At 31.1% G+C, this 27,968-nt stretch overlaps 1 protein-coding gene across 4 annotated transcripts in view; it reads right to left on the minus strand.

Annotated features, from left to right (window-relative positions):
- Window positions 1–8,529: 8,529 nt before the first annotated feature.
- Window positions 8,530–27,968, minus strand: part of LOC144847566 (uncharacterized) — a 29,535-nt gene continuing 10,096 nt past the window's right edge. The window contains exons 6-13 of one of the 4 annotated variants that reach the window (XM_078703994.1): window positions 27,120–27,322; window positions 21,712–21,843; window positions 21,020–21,163; window positions 20,149–20,206; window positions 16,507–16,568; window positions 15,199–15,342; window positions 12,472–12,648; window positions 8,530–11,990 (exon numbers count right to left, since the gene is read on the minus strand). In XM_078703994.1, the coding sequence (XP_078560120.1) occupies window positions 11,802–11,990; window positions 12,472–12,648; window positions 15,199–15,342; window positions 16,507–16,568; window positions 20,149–20,206; window positions 21,020–21,163; window positions 21,712–21,843; window positions 27,120–27,322 (1,109 nt within the window). In that variant the 3' untranslated portion in view covers window positions 8,530–11,801. Of the gene's footprint in view, window positions 11,991–12,471; window positions 12,649–15,198; window positions 15,346–16,506; window positions 16,569–16,887; window positions 18,480–20,148; window positions 20,207–21,019; window positions 21,164–21,711; window positions 21,844–27,119; window positions 27,323–27,968 lie in introns of those variants that run through there. The other 3 variants (XM_078703993.1, XM_078703995.1, XM_078703992.1) reach the window with 3 other exon arrangements.

Below are 27,968 nucleotides of genomic sequence, written 5' to 3' on the forward strand. Positions count from 1 at the left end.
GCAAGTTATATATAAATATAACTTAATTTCAATACAAAGTTAAATGTGGTTTGCTTTTATACATTCGATATCGGTAGTCTTCTTTAAGTTTTTTTTTTATAAAATAAAGTGTTTACCAATAATATAATGATATATTATGATATGTTATATAATAATGTATTATAAAACTAATATAACATATTATTTCGATAAAGACTTCATACAATGTGTTAATGCTGTTTATTGATTTTTTTATTATATATTATTGAGGTTTTAATTTATCATGTTCTTTCACTGTTGTTTTTATTCTTTCAGTTATGTTATGATCATCATTATTATTTTCCGATTGATTTGTTATTAACCAAATCATATATTATGCAGTGAATTTTCTTGACACTAAATAAACAATGGATTATTCTATAAATTATATGTCTATATGTGTTCAAAATTGGGACCCATAGTGTGTGTGTGTGCGTGTACAAATCTCAATTTAAAACATTTTTTTACCTCCATACTTTTAGATATAGGTTCTTATTTGATTTTCGTTTTATACATAGAATGTAGTACACACCTAGTTTTTTGATAACAGACCTATCATATCAGGGGTGATTTTGAAGTTTATTTGTAGTTTTAAGTGCAATTCCATCTTATTTATACTTCTGTTTGTAAAATGTAGAAATACAGATAGTCATTAATGATTTTAAGTTTTTATCTATTTATTGAATACGATTTGAGTGCAATACTGAAAACAAACATATTTTATTACACTTGAGTCTAGATAGTGATTGCAATTTTTTGACAAGTTTTTTAAGAGCTTTTGTAGCTTGATGTGATAATCTATATGATTCATATGATCGGAAAGTTGATCTTATATTAAATACACTAGGATTGTTTAACTTGTAAATAATATTATAATGATATGATGTTCTGGGCAAGTACTCTTGATATATTTGCCTCCTCATCCCTATACTTGTGATTCAAAATAAAATGTAGAATGTATATTAAAATTACATCTAATACTACCAATCATAAATGCTAATAAAAATTTATATGTTGGGAGAGAATGACCTTCTTATTTTGTATGTTGTATCACTGTATGTTTATAAACTTAAACACCATAATACACACAAAATACACAACCCATATGGTTTATCACAAATAGCTTGATTTTGTGAGGGACGTCATTGCACAATGCATGATAGGAAGGTCTTGGGAGCAAACGTCACTACACGTACGCACAAACAGCAAATCACGGATGTACTCGTAATGATGTTTGCTCCCAAGTCCTTCGCACCATGCATCCAGACACTATTTGTGATAAACCTTATTATGCAAATTTAACCCACACCCAAAAAGTTCCTATTTTGACAAATGTATGTTTTGCCCTCTTACAAAACTATATATACATTACTATGGCCAATCAATATTCAGGGGAAAACCCTATTAAGGGAACACCTTTTTGGGTCCCAAATGTGTCAATTAATAGGAGTTCTAATGTAAATAAAACTTTATAATCAATAAGCATGACAAACATAATTTTATGTACAAATCACAACCAATTTTGGAAATGCTGTAATAACTACGCCCAAGCAAAATATTATTTAGGTATTAATGTATTTGTAAGCTCTCATTTCACAAATGTTTCCTATTTAAATTAAACCTATAGGCAGGGAGTTCTAATTACAATTCCCTGCTATAGGTAATACCATAATATTTAAGTGGACTGGATAAAAAGATAACTTGACCCAACACATAATACTGTATTTTAATTATGGGAATAATGCATAGAGACTTAACACAGACATTGGGTTGGCTCATGTGTAATTATATTAACAAGCATTTCACTAGTTATAATGACAAATGCATAGTACACCCAGGTGTACACATATCTACGCAGTATGTAAAATGTTAATTAGAAGACTATAGAGGGGGTACTTGAATTACAGATTGCAAATGATCTGCAATTAAGTTACAGTATTAGTAGTCATACATAACTATGCATATGACTTCCTATGCTTGCCACAAGTCTCTATTAGGTTATATGCATTCATACATACAACATTATTGTCTTTTTTATTTTAGTCCACTAGTCGACGTTTTGATTTTTGTCTGAAAATACAAGCTCAAGTAGTATACGTATGAAACGCCTTTTTGCTAAAATTAAGTCAAAACTCTGTCTGGAACCCAGACTAATAACTCAGTTTTAAAAAAATAAAATAAAATTTTCAGCTTTTAACAGACTGGAATAGTTAAAGGTATATTGTTCTGACAAAATTTAGTTTTTTACATTTTTTTGTTGAATATGCCATTTTAAAGTCACATAATAGTTATTCACTTTGACCAAAAATGTGATAAAAAAAAATGATTTACCTAAAAAAATGTATGTAAGTAAAACATTGGCTGCCAGGCAATAGGGTTTTGATTGAAATTTAAGAGTTTGTTTTTTTCATTTTATAAATGAAAACATTATTTTTTTTAGGGTTTTCTTTTCTTTGGAAGTCTATTCAAAGTCTGACTTTAATAATCTTCATTTTTCATGCTTTTGGGGGACATTACATCTTTAATTAGTTTTAACAAATAACAGTCATTGATACAATTGAAAAGGGAGAAAACAAAATTTGTTGGTATTATTATTTAGGCCTAAATTAAATTAGACATCAATCATTCATTGATATAGAGTGTTATCTCTTATTAATTGAGAAAGTTTTGATATTTTTGTGATTTCAGGGGTTATGGGTGAAACCTGTGGTTTTATGATGCACTGCTAAGCTCTATTAAGCTCTGTCTACACTATCAAACTAGTTTGACAAAGTGTTATGTGCCCAAATATGGTAGTGATATGGTCAAATATGGTAGTGATATGACATCATCATGTCCATGGGCACATCACATTTTTTTGTCACATAAAGTTTGATAGTGTACACAGAAGCACCATTTTATGGCGAAATGAAAATAAATGATACAAATGATTAAACCAAATCTTGTTATATAAAACAAGGTACATACTTAACAATTGTATTGAATATAATTAAAGATATACATTAAAGGGAAATAATGATGAAATTAATTTTAAACATTATCAAAGATTGTGTGACAAAAAAATGTGATGTGCCCATATATGGACATGATGATGTAATACCACTACCATATTTGCATGGCTATATCACTACCATTTTGGCCATATCACTACCATATTTGGGCACATCATACTTTTTTGTCAAACTAGTTTGATAGTGTAGACAGAGCTTAATGAGAACAGATGCGAAAATCAAGAAGGAAAAACTTCCCAAACCAAGAATAACAACACATTTATTTATCTAATCATTTTAAACAGTTATATTTATATATTTATGATGCACAAATTCTATGAATGATGTAACGTTTATTACTACCACAGAATAAAGACCCTGAACTATCTCACAATGCCCATTAAACTACACTCTATATCGTTCATTTTATCGGTTACGTATTTAGCATAATGCTGATGCATATTTTCAATAGAAGAGTGATAAAAAATATAATTTGTATTCTAATTTCTATGTTAGCTGGTGGCTACAATCAAGCCATTTAAAAAACACTGATTAACATGTAAATTGTATTGTTATAAAATAATTGTCGCCATTAACGGACGAGACGGCTACCATTGTTTCATCCTGGAAAGGGGGAAGGAAATGAATCCATAAAAATGCAATGATTTAGTTATTAAATAAATAAAATATACCATCATTAAACATTTTTAAGAGACCATGTAATTATTCTGCTGCTGTTACTGCAGTAAAGGATCATGTCACAATTATACTGCAGTAACTACATTCTGTTGCTTACATACAAAGCCATGCACAACTCATTCATAAATGAACTCATCAAATTATATGCTCCTAAAAGAGCTCTGAGGTCTTCTTCTGGGTCTCTTCTCTCACTCTGTCCGCCCTTCTACACAGTTTTATGGAAGTCGCTCATTCATCTGTGCCTCAGTTGCTCTTTGCAACGACTTACCACCTGAAAAGCACCCACATTTGATAAATTATTAAATTTGACTAATTTCTCTCTATTTTTGTTTTAATGTAAAGCGCATTGGGGCTATAAGCATAATGCTCTCTATAAAGCCTGATTTATTATTATTATTTTGTTTACTCTATAACCGGTTTATGCATATATTTAGCAAGCTTTTTTGAGTACTCTTGTATATTAAGAAACCATAAGGAAGGACCCACAATTGTATGTATAATAACAATAGTCTTGGACTATAAGCTCTATTCTATGTGGGTCTACTAAAAATCTATCAACTTTAAAGATGTATTGTCCCCCTGAATAAATAATTCTGAAAAATTTTTGTTGAATATTCCATTTTAATGTAACATAATAGTTATCCACTTTGACCAAAAATTGGATCGAAAAAAAATGTATTTACCTGAAAAAATTTAATTTAAAGCCAAAAATGGTCAAATTGGCTGCCAGCCAATGGATTTTTTGTTGAATTTAACCATTTATTTTGTCATTTTATAAGTGAAAACATTATTCTTTTTCGTTTTTTTTTTCTATGGAATTGATTAACTTGATTAAAACTATAAAATAACATATTCAAAGTCTGATTTAATTAATCTTCATTTTTCATGTTTTTGGGGGACAATACATCTTTAACCCATTGTAGTAGATACATTTGTGATTAATAATTAAAATGATTATATATTGAAACAAACAAAAATCCTGTTGTTGCAGTGAATAAATGATTTTACTGCAGTAACTGCAGTAGAATCATTTTGACATGATCCCTGTATAAATACTGTTAATCCACAACAGCCTTTGTTTTGCAAAATTATAAGAATATTTGTAACCTTATCTGATTAAACTTTTTAATGGGTACCCCGCATCGCCAAAAAAAAAAAACAATACTAAATAAAGGAATATATATGTCGACCCTGGGAATTTGAGGAGAATCTTGACTTGTACGAACAGCTGACACTAATGATGATTTCGTTAATTAGCGAGACTAACACCCGAATTATAGCAAACGCAGGCCAAAGAAAACCGTATTCGTTGTGGGGATGGAGACATGAGAGCCGAGTGCGTAGATAGGAGGTTGATTTCTCAACATGTAAAACCCATACTGGGATGACAGCTGTATCAATGTGAACTATAACAAATTGAATCATTGTTGTTATGTTGCATGGTAAGAATCAAAATTTAATAACTCTATAGTTAATTAAACTATATAATTGTACACATCCAATAACATGCTCATTAAAGCTGAAAAGAGAAAATATTATATATACAGAATTAGATTATATACATAATAAACTCTAGTATCATACACAGATACTATAGAGAAAAGTCTCATACCACTACAGTAATAGGTTTACAAGATGCCTTTTTTTTAAGGTATCAAAATCTAGTTCAAATTGAAAACTATAAAGGAGCAAATACCATATTTTTCCGAATAAACGCCCCTCTTTGAATAAAGGGCCTCCCTCGAATAAACGCCCCCATAGAACATCATTTGGAATAAACGCCCCCACCACATGCATATATACATTTGTATATATATTGTATTACAACACATTTCTATTTGTAGAATTCATTGATTGACATGATCTACAATTTACCAAGCATTTTGATAGAATTTTTACTGTATTTTATCACTTCTCGATATAAATTGTGTTGTATTTTTTCACATCTAGCGGGTATTTATTTGATTATACAAGTTACCATATTTCACGAATATAAGGCTCCCTCACATAAAATACAGAAATTTGTGATACTCAGCAATAATAAAAGTTACATTAGGCTACATGTTTTAAAAAGACACAAAATAACAATCAAACATCACAGATAAATAAAAGGTAGCAATAAAAATTCATCAAATGTATGTTAAATAAAAAATTTGCTTTAAGATGTACTGTATATTATTAGGACATTTGTACATTTAAATTAAAAATATGAATGGTTTTTGTCGTGGTGATGTTGTCGTGGAAAAGATGATAACCTCTTCTAAAGATTCCTGGATATATCTTCACTGAACGCCATACCTTCTCCCACCCCATGTACCCCATTGGATTTGATAATCATATTTTGTTACACAGTTTAATGAAGTGTTCAAGATGATGGGTGAAATAGACTCACTAAAGAAAGCAAAGTTGACCTTGATAAGCTGGGTCCATTTTTCAGAATTGGCGACAAAGTAACTGTATTCTCTGCAGGTGACTGGCTAAAGTACTAATAAATGTTAATCAGAAATATAATTATTTGATTTGATTTAATGAATTGGCACAGAGATTAGAGCCAAGTGCTTATCAATAATTACCATACGACGCTGGTATGATTCGTGCATGTAGGACAACTCGCTGGGCCAAGATTAAGGATTAGAGATTCTTTATTTTGCCATCAACCTATCAACACTACTTACAAAACCACATATCAAACATATAGGCTTTAATAAAAAATCAGTAGAAGTCTGTATACCAAAATTGCTCACACCAGTCTTTCCAGATATGAGCTCCCTGTAGTATCTTTACTAGAAAGTGACGAAATAAAACAACATAATAATGTTAACATTATTACATACATCATTGCATTCTAAATTAATAAGCCTGCTTGAAATGTTGCGCTGAATTTGTATATCGAACTTAATGACATCATGTTCTCATCAGCACAACACATACCAGCTTGGGGCTATGGTTGGTTTGTCAATGATTATTGAGCATAACATAGCTGATTAAAACACAAGTTCAGGAAAGAACCTACTTTGTGTCCATGTCTCCAATGTGGATCAAGATAAATTAACCTATTTCAGAATCTAACTGCGATAACTTGATTAATTTGAGACAATAAATGGCATAATATTTGCCTAAAGAATGTCTTCAATATCCGACACCAACATTTTTGGTAGAAGACATTAAAATCTATTAATAGAAATGAAACTAATATGTTTGTCTGGTATTGCAATAAAGTAGAACTAAGCTTGTTTTTAATCTGCCTTCTTCATTATTAACGATATGAAAAAAATGTTTCCTAATTGTAAAACACCAATTAGTAGTCTATCAATCTAAATGATTGAATAAAGGAGACATGAGAAGCTGCAACATGATGGAATGTCTACGCATTGCAATTTAAAACAAGAAACACTGGACAAAGATAGGTATGTCCTACCACTGGTAATCATCACATTTAGGCCTGAAGCCAGCAGTCTTACGACAAATTCCTGGGAAAAATTGTTCGTTAAAAGTTGGCGATTGACATGGGTAAAAAAAATAACCGTTGTGAATATTACATTAACACTAATTTCTTGGGAGCAGAAACAAGACAAATTTTCAATAACCGGTTAAATCGATCCGATATTTTAAAAAGATTATTATTTTTTTTTTGTTCAATTTTTTAAAACATTTTTTATTTATTTATCGGTGTTAGAATGCAATTTAACCAGATATTGCTATGCAACTTTTAGCTGCAACGCAAAATAACGGTTATTTCATTGACAGCCGCTGACCTTGTGTCAACTACACTGCAGTTGAACAGTAAAATCTAATTAGTGCCGTTTGGTGGCAGCTATTGATGTGTATAAAACGCATTATAAATATACTACAGTTTTATTTCAATTTACTGAAACTACTACTAAACATTGTTTGTAAGGCCTTCAACTGAATGTAGTTTAAATGGGAAAAGGGAATCTTACCATTAGGGTTGAGCTTGACAAGCATGAAGAATAGGTCTGGCAGTACAAAACACCGACAACATATAGGTCTTTTCTGGTATTCCTAAATAACTGGAACACATAAACTAAACTGGTCTTCTATTACTAAAACACTGTGAACACATAAAAACAATAGGTTTTGTTTGCTAGTAATAAGGCACTGTACTCTTGCCTGGAGTAGAAGTACACAAAACAGGTACACAATAAGTCGTGCCTGTGTAATAGCCAAGGCTCTACTGACTTCTTTTGCACAAACACAAAGGAATGTAAAACAAAGGAAACGGACACATGTAGTTATATGCAAATAATATGCAAATTAACTAAAGGAAATAATTGCCAGAAACACTACTGAATAAAATAAATTTGTTTTAACTGAATGCAAATCTTGATATATAAGCAATATTTTTATCGTTAATTAATAAAAGATGTTGGGTTTATACATACGAATGAAACCTATGTACAAGCTTGTCAATTACCATCTTTCTAATGGTGATGCATATAGATGATCAGTTTTCCAAACATGTACGGGATTTCCACCTGAACTCCACCATAAGCTAGATGTTTCATCTGAAAGATAACTGAATCTTTTTTCTGATGCTGTAATTAAAATATAATGGTATCTACAAGCATACTGTTGCCATTTTATCTGGTCAAACTGATTTTGACCAATTGTAAAATAAAATGCCACTGCCATGTGGTCAAAACAGGTTGGTCATCAACAATTAGTTCTTACTGCAATTTGTCCATTTGTTTCAGCAGGACAATGGTCAAGTCCATAATGAATTCAATACTGTAAATTCAATACTGTGAAATGTTTCATATGCTTATATTATAAAACCTCAAGAAAATAATACTTTAAAATGTATGCTAGGGTACTTTCTTTATTGTACAGTACATAGTAACCGATTAAATTTCAATCTGTTCATTTGTAAATTTACAGTCTAAATCTATGAAAGAAACAATCCTTATATTCTAATATACCTAGTATTAGAACCTAAAAACAAGTTCTATAAAAAAGCTATGATCCACACAACAAATATATACAGATAATTTGTCTACAGTGTTCAATTGAAAACAGTATCATACCAATCTTCATTGAAGTCACATTTACTTGTTTTTAAAAATGTAAAAATTGCACCAAAATCACAAATTATGCAAAAGTGAAAAGAAACTAAATGTGTAGAAACAGATGATTATAACAAAGCTATATATATATTAACATTCAAACATTTCAAAGTACTATAACAGTATTATTTTTGGTGTGCTCAAGAAGATAATGTACAAAGTGTTAGTAGGAGAAATCATTACAAATCAAACCTCCTATATTTAAAAAGTGATGTTTAAGTGTTGTTTGCATTTGGGATGGTAAATAAAAATGTGCACCCTATCTTTCATTATATATCCTCTTTTAGGGTACAAAAATGAATACAAACTAAAATAAATATAGACCTATAAAACCACCTACCCAGAAATGACTAATAAATGGTTTGTAATGTGTTTCTCTATACATTTATCATATCTTTTACAGTGCGTTAAAAATTCTATACTTGAATAGAAAATAAATAACAAAAACTCCATTCATTTTTTCATTTATCTGATTATCTTGCAGTATTAATTTGAATTAATAATTATTATTTATTCTATAAAACCTACTAACCATCCACCTCCCATAATTAACCAAATTAAATTAAGAAAAACCTCTATTAACTTAATTCATTTTCACAAATTTTGTGAAACACACGACTTAAGTTATTTCAATAATAAATATGGAATAACAAAAATGAGACATCATTGTTTAATATCTATGATTTTACTGGCACTAGTTAACGGCGACATTTTGCTTTCAAAATGCGCCACGCTACTATGCAGCTATTGAGTCTAACAGTCATTCTGTGTATACTAATATGTCTTTGACAGTGTACAAAATGACTTTTAGACTCAACAGCTGTTAAAAAGAGAATAAAGCCATCAACAAACTTATTAATATCAGTAGTATCATCATTAACTATAGCATTTAAATTAAATTTATTAATAACCAATAAATTAATTAATATCACCATGATAGGTGTGAAAGTAAAGTAAGGAAATAAAGACTACTTGTACCAATCACCAGAGAAATAAGTATAATATTTGACAAGCAAATTAATCCTTAGGTAAGTTAAACAGAAAAGGCACATGTAATATTACCCTGAAATATTATATTTAAAATGCAGGCTTAAAAAAAAACAACTTTAGGTGTACCCGTACGCGATAACCATAGATGGTGTTTGTACGTTACGGATACAGATATTTCATAGATCTATCTACTATTTCTGTGGCAAGATATAATTATAGAAATGATGCGGATATAGATTTTGACCCATTACAGGGACATTATACTGATACACCTTTATGTCAGATAATACCACTCCTCCCCACCTACCCTTCCATCCCAAACCTTTTTTTACTATTCTTGTAATGTTATCTGCCTAAAAAGATGAATGTATGGCTGTTTCATTAGCTACCAGACAGCATGCATATAGTCCCTCTGGATAGGGACAAATGATAGCTATCAAACAACAGTTTAAATATATAGATACAGTATATAGGACTTTTGCCCAATTAAGTACAGTATGTGTCATACATAAGAGGTAGGTGTAGTACAATAACCCCATCATTAGTATGTTTATAACAGTCAAGGCAATGGTGAAACATGTATATGTTTTGCCAACAGAATTAGTTATAGAAACATTTGTAATGATGACTCAGATATAAGCCCAATCAAGCCCATCAACCTTGAATACATTACAAATGACTGTAAAGCTCTGTCTACATAATCAATTATGTGCCCAAATATGGTAGTGATATTCCCAAATATGGTAGTGCTATGACATCATCATGTCCATATATGGGCACATGACATTTTTTTTTGTCACATAAAGTTTGAAAGTGTAGACAGAGCTTAAGGATCACTATTAATGTTACATTAAAAATACACAAAGTTAGGCTTCCCAGGGTATATGGTACTCCAGAGGCAGCTATATCCCTTTATACAATACATCAATAATAACTGACTAATAAGAAATACATATTTTTAAATAATTACAATTATTTAAAAATGAAAAGTTTTAAGGAAAATCATATTAATCTTTTAAATACATAACAAAACAGCATAATCATATTCACTGTTAAGCAAAAAATTACAAATAAATAAACTAAAAATAATCAAAAAGAAAGCAAAGTATATAATATAACTCTATTTTGTCTCTATAGATTGTTATTATATCTCATTCAAGATAATTTTATAGTTATATACCTTTGTAGATATTTGAAACCATTTAAAATATTTTACACTATCTTTGGTAAAAATGGTATCAAATAAATTACATTTTTTTGAATAATTGTTTCAACAATAAAAAGCACAAGAACTGGTATTGAATGAACTATTAATTTCTCCCACCCCCAATTCAACCAAAAGCTAGAACAGACATTTGCAATTACTTTTGCTTTTCCAATTAACAATTGTTAGACATAAAAGATCTTACAGATTCCAAATTTATATTTTCCAGTAAATAATAACAATTTTTTGGAAAAGCCAATCCTTTTTGAAGGACAGACGATCAACTGATTCTACGTAGAAAACTAGATTTCAGATTATCAGAAAACTACTGCCAATTCAGGTCAGTTCAAAATGGCAATAAATAAATTACGATCAAAATGAACACTATACTATAAGGATAATGCTAGTTTAGTTGTTTACAAACTGAATATATATTCCATAGTCAGTAGTAAATGACATGGTATTATTCATGACTGCCGTAGTTTTTAACACAATTACTCATCATTAAGGACAACTTTTTTTTTCTCATTTAAATATGATTAAACCTGCTTTGTAAATATATTGCTTGTTTTGATAGTGAAGTTTTCATTTTTCTTATTGCTGTTTTCATTAGAAGAATTACCATTTAAAGCAGAGTAAAGCATGACCTCTGACCTATACAGAGATGTAAACACAACATGTTGAAACCATCTCATGTTATATGTCATGAGTTCAAAAATTTTGTTGTTACAAATCGAAGCTGTGAACAGTATATTATTATCATCATAGGGAGTAAATAGATTAGTGGGTCAACGGGAGGCACATCAGGTGTTGACATCATGACGATGGCGCTCCGATAGGGGGCGTAAGTGGAGCAGCAGTCGTTGCAGGTGAAGGTGGTGGCTGGTTAGAGTCTGTCGTAGATGGACTTGAGTTGACAAGCGAAAGAAAACTTTTGAGTTGTTCAATAGTTGATTCCGTTTTCTTGAATGAATCATTTAGCTCTCGTTTGGCTTCAAGTTGATGCTAATATGAAAATAAAAAGAAACATTAAAATAATATCAAAAATATTCTTTGTTTTATAAAAAAATGCCTTAAAAAATATATACTACTGTATCATTGATGATTAAAATTGCAAGAGATTCAAATTAATCTGTGTATTTTATTTTTACACTAGCAAATAAACCACTGTCCCTTGGTTTAAAACCTCCCCAGCACAATTCTGGTATTTTTATAACATTACACTGCAAGCCCCCATTCCCCAATTCTGGTCATTTTTGTATCTTACCTCAAAACCTTCGAAGTACAATTTTGATACTCAATGTGTGCATGTGTTCTCTCATAATATAGATATTTGATTTAAACAGTAAATAATAAACATTAACTGGTTGACAATTGTTTGATAAAGATTACAAAATAATTTATTTTATGCTAACGTATAGTATAGCAGGTATTGTTTGAAATGAAACTCTTGACAATAGAGGGAGTAGTAGTATTTTGTACTTACAGTGATTGCATCATTAAGTTGCTTAGCTTTAGTTTCCAACAGAATTCTCTCCTTCTTTAGTTCAGATGATCTTCGTATTAATCGCTTCTTCTCGTCCTCCTTTGACACTTTCTGTTGATTCTGTGAAACTTTGAGTTGACCGTTCCAAGGTTGTACTGGGCTATTGGTATGTTTTGCCTACATATCAAATACAATAACATGAAGATGAATAAGGAAGATTAACAATAATCTAAAGGTTGTCATTTTGGCAACCTGATATCTGACTTACAGGGAAACGTTTTGACAATAAACGACCTACGCCAGCGACAGAAAACCAAGAAACACAAGGAAGCCAAACTAGACTTACATTTTCTGAAACATTTTAAAACATTCACAGTTTATCCAAAATTAATAAAACAAAAATGATTATAAAACAGGCTGCTAGGTACACACACTTTTTTTTCCTCATTTGTTACATTTTTATTGAATACATAAAAGCAATGTTTGCTGAAGGAAGCATGCTAATTGAAAACATACAAGTATGCAACATCCCATGAATATACAATTTACAACAGTAATAATAGAAATCTGTAGTAAAAACATGAAGGAAAATAAGGGATATGAATATAAAGTAGGAAAGCCAACCAATGTATTCCAGCATGCTCTAAAACAAGGCATAAATAATTGAAGAAATCAAAACATTCAAATATGAAATGCCCCTTGAATACAAATTACATACATCTGCAGTAAGAATAAAATAAGTACAGTAGTAATGCCAATCAATATACAGTAGAATAATAATAATTATCTTTTGTATACCACTTAACCAAAATAAATTTTCTCTGAAGCCACAAGGCTCGAACTAGGTAGAAAATAGCAATTTCATATGCTATGCAAAAGAGATGGGTTTTCAGCAACTGTTTGAAGATGTCAATAGAATTGCCATTTTTGATTCTGAGGAACTATTTTGTGGGACACCTTTTGCCTCATTAAAAGGAGTGTCCCCTGAATAGGTGTTAGTGTTAAAAAATATATTGACCCTTGTATATCTCATGTGAAAGACTTCACTTAATGGAGGTGTCCCTTTAATAAGGGTGTCTCTCATCAATGGATGTATTCCAGCGGGCTCTGACACTTCAGACAAATTATTAAAGAAAAATGTGATGTTTAGAAGAATGTTCATTTTAAAAACAAAATCATGCTAAATCAATAAAAAGCTGAAAATTAGTGTAAAAAGGTGATTTCAAATAAAAATAATTAAGTTGATCTATGTCATATGCAAGGGTAGCAATTTGATATTTAGGAATATTCTGAAATATTTGACTGTCTAAATAGCATATTAATCTATTTTAGTATTTAATTATATATAAAATAAATAAAATGATACAAGATGAACTAAGATGACTTCATATTTATTCACTACAAGCTTGTTTCGTATGGCCAGCAAAGCTGGTCACACTCTTCAGGTGAATTACAAAACATAAGACTAAATTCACCTGAAGAGTGTTTGTAGTGAATATTATATGAAGTCATAGTTCATCTCGTATCATTTTATTTATTTTATTGAAATCTCCTCTACTCTCTCGTGTATCGAGCACTCTACTTAGGTGATCTGAATTTATTTATAATTTATATGTATATGGGCAATCAGTACAGTTGGTAAGGTTTCAACATGACCACTTTTTAACAGAGGCCTTTGACAACACAGTGGCTTGAACAGAGATTGTTCCCTTTTCTTGCGAAAACTGGACCACTTTATTTCTTGTGGCTACGTCACTGTATGTATGTATGTGTAAATGTGAATACAAAGAAAACACTGTTTAAACTAATCACTTCTGAGAAATTGTTGAAGAATTGTATTGTTTTTTCAAAGCTATTGTTCTGTAATGTAACGATAAAGTTTGATTCCCGACGGAAATACTGTGGCTGCCGCGATCATTTGGAGCAAACAATTTTAATTACGTTTGTACTTTATTTTTAGTTTGTGTGCCGTACAATGTATTTTCGTCGTAAACATCTGATGACATTCAAAATCTTGCGAAATTATCATTATAATGCCTTGACATTTATTTTAAGAATTTAATATTCCATTTTTTCTTCTTTGAACTGAAGATAAAATATCTTAATTGTTATAGAAGATTGCTTTCTTTCAGGGAATATTTCGTAGCAGACAATAATTATTTCAGTGAAATGAAAATTCAAAAAGGGCAGAGGTTGTACAGAAATTTGGAAACATGCAAATAAAGCGAATCAACAAAATTACAAAAGCATTTTAAAATCTGATAACTAATTTCTACTTGGCCTAATTGTTATTGTAATTTTTTTTTTGAGAATGTTTTGTAGCAGATAATTGCTGTGACTATAAAAAAGATAATTTACAAAGGGAACAAGTTTTCTAAAGGCAAGAAAATATGATTTTTTAAATTACGGTATTAAATACAGTTATTCATTTGAATTAGAAACAAGCCCTAAGACATTGTTTAGTTTCCACAGCTTAATTGTTATTTCTCTTATATAAGAAACAAATATGTACGCTATTGGGTAAGAACATAAATTCAAAATAGAAGGAAAGTTTGCAAAACCAAAAATAAAAATTACATTTTAACAAACAATTTCAAGCAAATAAAGAATCATAACCAATACTCAAGCAAATGAATAATATAATATACAATAAATACATTGCATAGAAATTAAAAGTGCAAAAGCCGTCAAGACAACATACACACACCAAGACCTGTGTATATATACCTTGCATTTTGGACACATCCAGAATCCAGATGGTATTATAGCAAGTGGAGGCTGAAGACAACTGAGATGGTAGACGAGGCTACAGCAATCACAGAGGAGGAGCTCTCCAGTGTGTTTACATACTGCACACAAGTCATCATGGCCCTGCTTGGACAAAACAATGCACATAGGTCATTTAGCCGTTATTGCGACACCGTTTAAACCCCTCCCCTGAGTTTAACCGACAAATAGCCCTCTTGGATGCTTAGATTATGAGAGAAATTCATTATAGAGTAAGCCTAGTAGTTCTGAGTTATTCAGTTTGCGACAACTGATGACCTAGGAAGAGATTAGGTCATGTCGATTCATTGTGCACATATGGAAAGTTGGAACGCGATTCCTCACTCCATTTCTTAACAGTTTTGGTGGTTTCTACATTTAAGTTGCTTTCACATCTAGCCCGGATTCTGTCCGGTGCCCTGTGAAAAATATCGTGAAATATGGGTTCGGTGGTATAGGATCATTCACATGATTTGTATTTGTACCTGATTCGGATTCCGAATTCGGAGCGATGGATTAAGAAGCCATTTGTTTCCAGATATCGTACAATTTTTTTATTTTGATCAATCACAACAGTAAGTATGAATGACCTTGAATGACAACATATAACCAAATCTGTGCTTGATGTGAAAGCATGCTCAATGCTCATGATATTTAGGGCGCCAGACCGAATCCAGGCATGATGTGAAAGCAGTCAATGGTTACAATGTAGCACCTTAATACTGTATTTATAAACTCCTTTTTCGCCTAATATTCAACCAATTATATATAAAATGCTGTTTTATAATTTTTTTCTATTTTGTTATGGATCTCCATTCTATAACTTGACTTGTAATCCAATATTATTTATTATCTTATATTGTACATTAAGCTTTCATGCACTCAAATGGGTAAGTAGGTTAAAAAAGCTAGGAATTTAAACATATATAAGGAGAATTAGCAACATCTACTTTAAAGAAACACAATATTTAGTACTTGAAAAACAAATTTTACAAACAAAAAATAGTAAATATGACATGTTTCATCTGTGCACAATTGTTGTGTACGTTTTCTATTGTGGAAAATTAAAGTTTGATTGTTGAAAAGTTGTTATTTTATACTAACGAGGGTGCTATCACTTTGTTTCGCTGTGTCACATTTTTTTAGAATACTATCATAGGTAGGAGACACATAAAGGAAAATAATTAGATTTTGTTATTTAACATATTGTTTTGTTTCCTCTCACTACTTACGTTCTAAATGCAATAGAATTCAATGATTTTTACTTACATCTCGTCTAGTACTATTGTCAGGAGTAGAAGGTCTGCTGTCGGGGTTCTTTGGTGGTCGCCCTACAAACGAAAAGAAAAATAATCATAGGTATAAATGACAATATAATTATAAATATATTACGTAATAATAAAAAAAAATATAATAACCAATTACTACAATATATCTATTTTCTTTACTTAAATATTCATAATTATCCTTGTACTTTTTTTACTACGGTAGCATTATATTTCTTCCACATAACAAAATAAATTATTAAGCGATCATGATTAATTGTGAAAGAGTAAATAATCAAATAATAAGTATTTTTAATAATTTCTTTACCTGTATATTACTTCACTTGTGTGGAAAAACTAAAGGGTTCACATTTTAAAAAGTAACATTTTAACACAAAATGTTTTTAAACACCTTTTAATAATCTTAAACTCAACTAGAGGAAACACACATACTATACTATGTTTACTGTAAATAAACACTTAATTTTTATATTAATTTAAACACGTATCACATAATATTATATAATTTATCAATAATTTATTTATATACAAAGTGGCGTTAGGAACAAGTGATGTAATCACATATGCTATAGTAAGTCAATTTTGAATGTAAACAATTTGATTAAGACCTCTTAAGGCGCACAATGATACCATAATTGTGCAATTTTGTCCACTTTAAGGTATTTGCAGCTTTAAATACTTTTGTTTACAGTGGTCTAACAATTTGAAAATGTGCAGACCAGTTCTAATTTACATGGCCATTTCAGGTACTTCACAGCTGCAGAATTATAACTATTTGATGTGCAGTTTAATCAAAAAGTTGTTTTTATCGCATAATATTAATAACATGTAGTTATACTGTAGCAATATTCCTAACTCTAAGAAAAGATTCCTGCAGTAGTCCAATTTCCCAAACAATGACTTTCCATTTAAATTGAATTGAATTTGAATGTGTGACAAAAATCCAGGATCCACAAAGGACTGCTATCTTATAATTATAAAACTAAAGGCATGTCCGCACTAACTAACAATCTGGTTTACTTAATAAGTAAAATTAAAATCTATACTTCTTTTTCCACTGCCTTATCCAGGCTTGAGTAGGGTGAAAGTTTTTAAGGTTTAATTTCCTAGCTTCTTCAACAGCTACAGTTTTTATGAGGACATTGCGTATTTCTTCTTCGTTATTGTATAGGTTAGTAAGCCGTTGGTAGACATGCATACCGTGGTCATCAGGCTTAGGCATCCGCCTTGCCGCTGCATTTAAGCCATTATGTTGTAAAAGCGTGTCGTACGCTCGATTCCAACGAATCAAACTGGTCCGGCTGCAGTTATACCTCTTAAGAATGGCTCCTACGTCGTCATCGTTTCGAAAGCTCTCCACTGCTGTGACTTTCTCTTGGATGGTCCATGAGCTACGCATCTTCTTTCCATCCTGTGGTTCTTCAGACTTATAAGGAGGAATGTCCATATTTGGACAGTGGTGTTGAATTGCCTTGTCTTTTGGGGCTATCAAACGCGGTTGCCTACCTTTTGATTGACTCTGCAAAGCATCCATTTTGGACGAGGAATCAACCAAACATTTCTTCTGTCTTCCATCTTGAGAATATGTTAGAATCTCAGTTTTCAAAGGAGGTCCAATCATAATCGGCTTTCTTTTACGAACCTTCGGAACATCTGGCTTCCTGTTCTTAGAAATAGGTGCGGTCATTGCTACCTTTCTCTTACGTTTCACTCGTGGTATGATTGACGCTCTTGTGCACTCTGACCTTGCTTCCTGTAGAAACCCTTGAGCGATTTTGTAGCTAGAATCAAATTCACCGTTAAAATAATCAAGTAAAGACGACTGTGTTGGGCCTATGCCTACAAATTCTTCATTGACAATGACTTGTGACACTAGTGAAGTTTCCTTGGGTAACAGGCTAATGGAGGAAGGTTTAGGAAGAATATATCTAGGCCTAGCCATTTTCCAACACATCCCTGCCAAAGATAAAATCAAGGCCATATTAATCCATGATAAAGGAGTAAAGATTTTTGTTAAGGAACCCTTGAACACTGGTTAGTAAAGTCCAACTGGAAAAATCTTGATGCAAACAAATAAGCGCAGAGTCTAAATGAACTACCAGAAATAAACACTAAATCTTGACAAGAAAGTAGTTGTGAAATCATTATTTAGAAAGTTAAACAATAGAGAAAGTCCAGTGCTTATAATGTAAAAATTATCTGTAAACAAACTAAAACAACCTCTGTAAACAAACTAAAACAACCTCTGTAAACAAACTAAAACAATCTTTGTAAAAAACAGTTTTATAAACAAACTAAAACAACGTTTGTAAACAAACAACTAACTAAACGAGTCATACAAAGAATAAATATAATACATACATATAAATAACATACAAATACACATTGAAAACAGTGTTAGAAATATGAAACAATTAAAAGTTGTTTCATTTCATTTTAAAAATACAAATTGAAAAAAAAAAACTGTTTGATAAAAATAGAAACATTATTGTTAATGTTAGTTAAAACTCCATAAAAATGAAAACTTCATAATAGCCTGAAAACATGTCAATGAATGGCTGTGGTATAAGCTATGAATAGCAGATGAAAAGTACTTTTATTAAACTATTAAAATATTAGGGAATGACAACTGTCAATTACAACAATCCTAGTACTTAATGTGAACTAGAATCGAACCCAGGTCCTTGGCAACAGTAGGCAAAAATAAATTATAGTGCCACTATACAGCTCTGCCTACACTATCAAACTTTATGTGACAAAAAATGTGATGTGCCCATATATGGACATGATGATACCACTACTATATTTGAGCACATAACACTTTTTTTGTCAAACTAGTTTTATAGTGTAGACAGAGCTTTACACATACACACCTTATACCACAAGCATAATTGATATTTGGGATATCCATTAAAGAGTAAGTGAATAAGAACAAACATTTCTGAGAGTTTTATGGTAGGTCTCTATAGCTGATATCGAATCTTCATTTCGCCTCCAAAGCCAAGTCTGGCCCTCTCAAAGTTTTAGTTTATAGATAGGTATAGCCAGATCGATGTTATGCTACCCAGTTAACCAATGAACTATCCTCAATAATTTGTTCAGGCCTAATAAAGTTATTTATTATATATTCATTCAGAGCCAAGCACCTGAATATTGAGGTACTCCTCATGAAACAGCCTGTAGTGCATTAAAATGATCAAGTAATGGCATAACTCGGTTGCCTGATGCTCCTAGTTTAGGAACCCTAAGTGGCCCTCAAATGTTAAAGGCCTTGGGTGTTTTTAGCTTTTTTCGACATATTTTTATTGCCTGTTTTTTTTCTCTTGGCACTATCAGGGGCCCCCATAAGCTCCGGGGCCTCTGGGTTTAGCCAGCGAGTGCTCATAGCCGTTAAGCCACTCTGATCAAGTTATAACTAGCGTCTTTGACTATTTTTATATTCATTTTAAACTTTCAAACAAAAATTTATGTTCTGTATATTTTTAAACACTCAGATATGTTGATTGAATATTCACATTAATGCAACAACTAAAACAAAAAGCAACTAAATTTTCATTAGTGTGAAAAAATAGCAAGGCATATGTAAACAGATATGCCTTGCTTTTATTGTCAACACAACACTTACCACGTCGTCTTTTGTCTGGAGGCATGCCATTCTCTACCGATCCTTCAGATTTGCGGCGCTATTTACAAATAAACAAAATTTATTTATTAATTTATTCAGGTATATATAGTAAAAACATGCAGCCCGAAGGATGAAATTGTTGATTTACAAAAATATATATATATGGAATTACAAAAGTATAAAAAATGCAAAATTGTTACAAAACAAAAATGTGAATAGGTTGACTACTTTATTAAAGAGAAACAACAAATGTGGATAGATTTCAATCATATACAATGCAACATTTAATGTGTTTGAAGTTAAAATGTTCTGGATAACATCAGATAATAAACTAAAAAACAACTGCATTTCCAGCATCAACCTGTGACCTCTTAAAGATATATTGTCCCCCTGAAAAAATAATTAGTTAACATTTTTGTTGAATATGCCGTTTTAATGTCACATTCACTTATATTTACCCGAAAAAAAATGGAATTCAAAGCAAAAAATAATCAAATTGACTGCCAGGCAATATTTTTTTCAGTTAAATTTAACCGTTTATTTTGTCTTTTTATAAGTAAAAACATGTTTTAGGAAGTGATTGATTGAATTGATTAATTAAAACTACAAAATGGCCTATTTAAAGTCGAAGATTATTAATCTTAATTTTTATATTCTTGGGGAACAATACATTAATAATAAAAATTATATACCAGACCACAGTTTTAATTCACAGCATCTGATTGGTTTAGCCATGGTATAATATTCCCAATCCAACAATCTTTTTATAGAGGGCGCAATATAGGGTTTCTATTAAACCTATTCACAGTATTTGTTTTCAAACCAAGATTAGTAAAGTTGATAACCAGAAGAATATAAAATGAAGCCATACCAAATTGGCCACTTGTTCATATTTGGCATAGTTGCTAAACTGTGGGTTCGCAGTGGTGCGTCTCTTCCTTTCGGAGCGTTTTCTTTGGAGTTTTTCGGCCATTCCAGGAGTTATCAAATCGAGGGCAGCCATAAAGTCAACCTTCTGAAAAAACAAGACAAGATATTCAAACAATTCAATAGCTAACACAAAGTTATCCAATTTGTAGAAAATGAGAGCATCTACAAACATCATAGCTAAATGCCTAGCCTGATGGTGTCTAGTTGCTGCATTAATTGTCTTTCTGTTTTTGTCAGAATCTGTTAATACAAATTGGGGAAACCCGTATTTTTTACTGAAAAGTTACGAGTCTTCCATTTGTTTTGGTTTCACGAAAAATGGGTGAATTACAGAAGAAAACCGAAAATATCAATTCGCGCACAATGCATGTTGGGATTTATAGCGGGCCGCTTTAATTATTAGAATCGACTTATTTTTCAGACCAAAAAATAGGACCATATGTATTTATTTTTACATTAAATGTAGTTTGTGACCTTAAATTTGGTCTAAAAAACGTAGGGGGTATGGAACTGATCGTGTCACAGCCACAGATAAACCATTTGATCTTCGTAGCCAGCATCCCATTGTTAGATTGCCTTGGGGTAAGTAATTGAAGCAAATTTTGGTCTAAAGGGACCGTGTATAGTCTTTACCTGTGATTCAGGGTCTGCCTTCTTTACTTCATTAGCGGATGCTTGCTGCTGCAGTTGTTGTTGCTGCTGTTGCTGTTGTCTTAGAATCTTCTTTGCAGTGTGTAAATTTGATGCCACAGACTTGTAAGGATCCTATAAGAAATAAAGAATGAATTCAATGAGAATAAGTTTACACTTCTGAAACATGGATCAGGTGTGAGACATGGACCGCTTTCACAGCTCATGGCATATTATTCAAAAGTTACATACACCAGCAAGCAAGGAAACCAGGTACAAGCCATACAAAATGCCGGAGTTGATGTGAAAGGGTAATGGACGTGACCATAATTAAAATGGTGGGCACAAAAATATGATACACTGCTGGACTTATTCTGCACGCTCAGTAGAATGTCAATACAAAAACATAAACAGTATCATATAGTTTGATTTATTTATTGTGTCAGTATGACAATTACAAAACTATATTATTATACTATGCGACTCTACAGCTCACTATGTCGGTCGGTTAATCAGTAAACACTAACTCAAATCTGAGCACGCGACTGCAGCCATGTATATGGCCTTGTTATTTGTAATATCAAAAAAACAAAATTCTGTAGGCCTATGTAAATTCTAGTTAAAGAACTAAAAATTAGATTGTTTTCATCCCATTCGAAAACAGTACACATAATTGCTATGTTGCTTTGTTGCTATTATTATGCAAATAAGAAAATGAATGTTAATGCATATTGAAATCTAAAGTCAAATGAGCATTCCAGTATGTTTCTATTCTAATTATTGATTATTTTACAGAACCTAGTTCCAAGAAACATAGGTTTAAAAAAAAGCATTCAGCAAATAGGAATTCTAATGTACTTATTAATATTAGCATGCTAGATATATGTTAATATAATACTAACATTAGCAGGAATACTGCAAAATTATTATAGTATAGTAATATCAGTGGTAGAAAGCATGCAGGCAGTATGTGTAGAATATGTTGTTACATACAGTACCATTTAGTACAATTATAGTGATTTCACTTTATTTTTATTGCGATCACATTTAGCAAATAATACACAATTAAAATCCACATTTTCTTGTTAGGTAATGTTATTTTGTTATTTAAACTATGAAAGAATAAATTGATTAGATTCTGCTTGTAGATAGGATTTCAACCCAAGACACTGGTATTGATAAGTATGATAAAACCACCAAGCTACAGTGCCGCTACTGGTACAGTAGTACTAGTATGAGAATTGCACTGTATAGCATAGTACAGTAATATAACAACAATAACAATTATTACAATAATCAAGGACCATTACAATAATTAACAACCAATACAATAACACTTGCATGAAATATGAAAACAATTAAATCATGAATAAACGTTGATAACAATAAGAAATAATAATATACTGTAGGACAAAACAAGAGCAAGTCAATAACTAACATCAGAATTTAACATACTGTAGCCCGAGTATATAATCTAAGCAATCTGCGTAAAGTGAACACAACTGCATTTGCAAATTACACTATAAAATGCTATTCATCATGCATACATTTTCAAAACACACTAAATATTACACAGGTAGAAAACTCAGCTGATTGTGCAACGATTTAATTCCAGACGGAGTAGCCACGGCTCCGAGGTGATGAGACGATTGACGGCCTTCTCCCTCTATCAGTCTAAATATCTATCGTGTTACATTAAAATTTCAAGGACTATCTTCCTGCGGAATATAGCCTTCCCAATGATGCATTCCAATTGCTTTTCCACGTCCAAATGCACCAGATAATTAAGCTGATATGTGCAAATGTCGCACTTCATGTCATTTAGGTGTGTATGTGATTGTGTATCAGCCGCCAATACACTGTTATACATCGGATAATGTACACGGCATCGCAAATGATTTTGATAATGTCACGAGCACACTAGGGATACACAGTACCAATTTTCATGCTTTAAAAGCAAATACGGAGTATTGTCATGAATTGTAATGCTGCTAAGTAAAATATTAAAATACTTTATCATGCTGTATTACCGACACGCTTACGACTAGTCCCTGTATTCATCGGATAATTGATCTTACAACATGCATACATTAATGCTTTTTTTTCCTCTATGACTTGAATTTGTAAATGATATGAGGAGAAGATATCTATTGCATTTAACATGCACAGACATAAAACAGAAGTTCTTTTATGGAATATTGTGTACTACTTTCATCATTTCATTATGATATTAAAATGTGTTACTGTTAATGACTCTATCAAATTAACATATCAGGATCTTTTGAAATCCATTTTTTATAGAATTTTTATCGAACCAAAGATTTGATATATTTGGTTTTTAAATCAAAATAATCTTTAATCCAATATCATTTAAAATAAAATTATAAATAATTTCAAATTCAATTTATTTCCACAAAAATTCCTAAAGCAATATTGTGTATTTGTACTTATATGTATTTGTATTTACAATATAATATTACCATACCAATAATATTAATATATTAGTTATGCATCTAAGCTTCAATTTGAGTCTTGTAGGAATTCACAGATTTTTATAATGTTTTCATGCTTATTTATTTCTGTTTAATAATAGTTTAATAGTATCTTAGTGTATTGTATGTTTAATGTTATTAAACAAAACCTACATAAGATTTTCTGCGAATATACAGTATTCAAAATAGATATTTGTATATAGATGCTATTTTAACATATTCAAAATTAATAATTAAGTAGTCCAGTGGGAAATGTTCAATATTAGTTGAATTTCCTAATAAAAAATCTTATTTCTTGAGCTATGAATAATAAACACATTTATAAGTTAACATATTGAGAGATTTCATATAAATTTATGAACAATTTGGAACTTTAAATTATAATCATGGTGTTATTTCCAGTGATGGAAAGTTGATTCTTGGTGGGTGTAGCAAATCCAAAAATGTACACTTTTGTGTATGTCTCTATAAAGTGAGTAGCCTAAAGCTCTGTCTACACTATCAATATTTATATGACAAAAAAATGTGATGTGCCCATAATTATATGGACACAATATCATATCAGTACCATATTTGGGCACATCACTACCATATTTGGGCACATCACATTAGTCAAACTAGTTGGATAGTGAAGACAGAACTTAAGTGCTGATTATAGTTTAAAAAAGTTAATTGCAAACAATTTAAAAATGCAGAATATTACAGTGTTTCTCCCTAAGCACCAAGCAGGTTTTGCCAGCAAGATATGCCGGACTAAATTGGCTCCAACCGGTGTTAAAAATCTTATAAGAAGATTATACATAAAATAAACATTTATCTATTAATTTAAAAGTATTGACCAAGAGCAATTGAAGACTATATTTTGTCAATTGAAGGGACAATAGTACAATACAAAAAGTACAATATTATTTGACTTGTTTGTATTTAGTAGATTAGATACATCTTATATAGCAAATTAATTATTCGGTACTTCGGTACTAAATTTCCAGGACTTTCTTTCTTGGGAGAACATGGTTTTACTGTATCATATTTCGATTAATTGCTTAAGCAACCTATTCTCTACAATTCGCTAAATGCAAACGCTTTCCATCAAATGGAATGGGGTTCGAATCTGTTACTTTTTAGTGAGAAAGATTATTTAGAGGGTTAGGTTAAGTTATATTTAGGAAGTAGTTTGGATATCTTTCACATAAGGAGTCTCCAACTTATACGAAAAAAATAATTGCACCTTGCTCTTCCTTCCTATTTCAAAATCCTGCATAATATGTAAAGTAATAATTAATTTTGATTTGAATTTATCAGGAAAATCATTTGTATTACAGTATTTTTTACAATACAAATATTACAAAGTAATGATTTACCTCAAAATAAATTATTATACACACAATGAATCCGTTCTATTGGTGTACGACCATGTTTAATTGGAAAGGGACATAATTAATTAATTTCTATCAGTGATCACTATGGATACATCTTCATTATTCATACACCTCAACCACAGAACTTATTATTGATAAGACTATAATTCATAATTGCGCCCTCTATATTTTGTGATTACACTTTATTTGAATACTGACATATCTTATAGTATACCCAGCTTTGTGCTTTTTATCGGTCGTCACAGGAATATTGCGTTTTCTATGTTTGTGCCGATTAAATTAATTTATTGCTTTGGTGAAAATACACAATTCAGCCATGTATGTTCTTTTATGTGAATAAAATATACCAATATAGTAATTTAATCAGCATTTGGTTTATTTTTATACTGTATAACAATTAAGTTGATAATTAAAGTGATGTATGTAATAATGTGTTTACATGAGACCGTTGTAGTATTTCATTTATATGTGACTTTTATATTTAGAAAGAAAATATTGTACACATTTATTATTATTTATATAATGTTTTGTTTTCAATTTTCTAAGTTCATGAAAAGTATAAATTTCAGAAAAATGTATAATAAATGACAGAAGAACATACGAGTACAAAGTATATATATGTATACAATTCTTTATGTAATTGGAAACATATGTTTGCGACATTTTGACTTGTTTTCAACAAACTTTCATCTGGCAATGATTGGATGTTAGTGGTTTCTAGGAGTAGCTTTGGTAGCTGTAGTCTGCGATTTTCTGAAGTTCTTCAACTTCATTTAGGTGAAATGAGTAGGTCATATGTGAGAAAGCGAAAACTCACCATCATTCCTATTCATTTTTATTTTTCCTGATCCATAAAAATTCTTTTATAAATAATTTTTTCAATCTTTTTCTAATATTTTTGATTTATCTATCCACTTTTTGTTAAATCTGTTTATATGATCTGTTACTGCAGGTTGAATTCTGTTTTGCGAGTTGCTCGTGTTCTTAGAGCCAAATCAGACAGCATTGTCTGCTGATGAGTCGTCTCATTGGGAAAAAATTAAATATGTTTAAAGTTCTCATGACGGCCTAAAAACTCCGCCTGACTCATTTTGTCGGGATTCAACTCACACAGTCATATTGACTCGTCGTACGACTCTGAGTTGGCATTTACGTGTTCGGTGTTTGTTTCCACATCTTTCTTGTGTTCTTCCATCCTGGTTTTTACCTTTCTAGTTTCACCAACATATTCAGTTTCACAGTTTAGACATCCTATTTCACTACTACTCCACAAGTACTGTACCACTGCTTCACATCTCAATTCCAGTTATTTAGATCCCATTTGTATGGATTTGTATAGTAACAAAAATGACAAACCCTCTCTCTTACAGTATAGGCACTCCGTAAAAGCCAAAACGAAAAACAACTTAAACTTACCTTAATGCAGGAGAGTACAACTAAAACTAAACAGAAATACCGTAGAACCTTGAAAAGAAGGCCATTGGCTTCTTTTTTTAGTACTTTTGGATGGGCTTTTTTTTCGGTATTGTTTTTAACTAACCTGAATAACAGTTGGACTGGTCGCTCTTTTATTACCTCCACTGGTCAACCTTACAGTGGTGAATGTTGGAACCTTGATAGGACTATTGGTCATTATTGACATTCGGGACGGGTTTCCATAGTGAGATGAATGATGACTGCTGGACGTATGATGGCTTGACCGCTGGCTGCTACTGGCTGGAGAAGACAGTAGTTTAAATGAGCCTGCAATAAAAATTGAAAATTATTGAGAGACTTTTACTCATTTAAAAAGGAGTATGATTTTGTATTGTATATCACTGTATGAATTTATCTCATAATGAAACTCTCCCAAGAACTTAAAATTATTTTGTTTATGTAAAGCATCTGGTTAGTTATAAACAGATTGCGGTCGCCTCATTGTGATCTACTTCACTGCTTGGATAGAAACAGCAAGGAGATTGAAGAGCTACAGTAGATCTGCTCAAACCCAGATCAAATAAGGGAAATTTGTAAAGGACATGGGCAAAATAATTCTACTAAACGTTAGTAAATAGACACTCGTATGCAATTATTGTTTAGCTAGCTTCTGTGGGTAAACATAGTTGTTTATTGCAGTGAATGCCACAAAAACTACATTGAAACAAATCATTTATAAAAATCTACATAATTTAAAAATTAAGATGAATATGTGAAAATGTATGATAACTAATCTAATAACCTTGCAATTCTGTTGCATTTTAATGTTTTTTTATATGCCTTTCTGTATGTTTACATTTTTTTGTGTGGTTGCTGTGAATTTGTCTACTTTTGATCCATCATTTTTAATGTTTCAATCTTTGTAATACAATATCTTCAGACTTTCTTTTGTAAATCTTTTATACCCGAATAA

The sequence above is a fragment of the Antedon bifida genome, chromosome 7, assembly GCF_963402885.1.
Source record: "Antedon bifida chromosome 7, ecAntBifi1.1, whole genome shotgun sequence".
NCBI classification, from domain to species: domain Eukaryota; kingdom Metazoa; phylum Echinodermata; class Crinoidea; order Comatulida; family Antedonidae; genus Antedon; species Antedon bifida.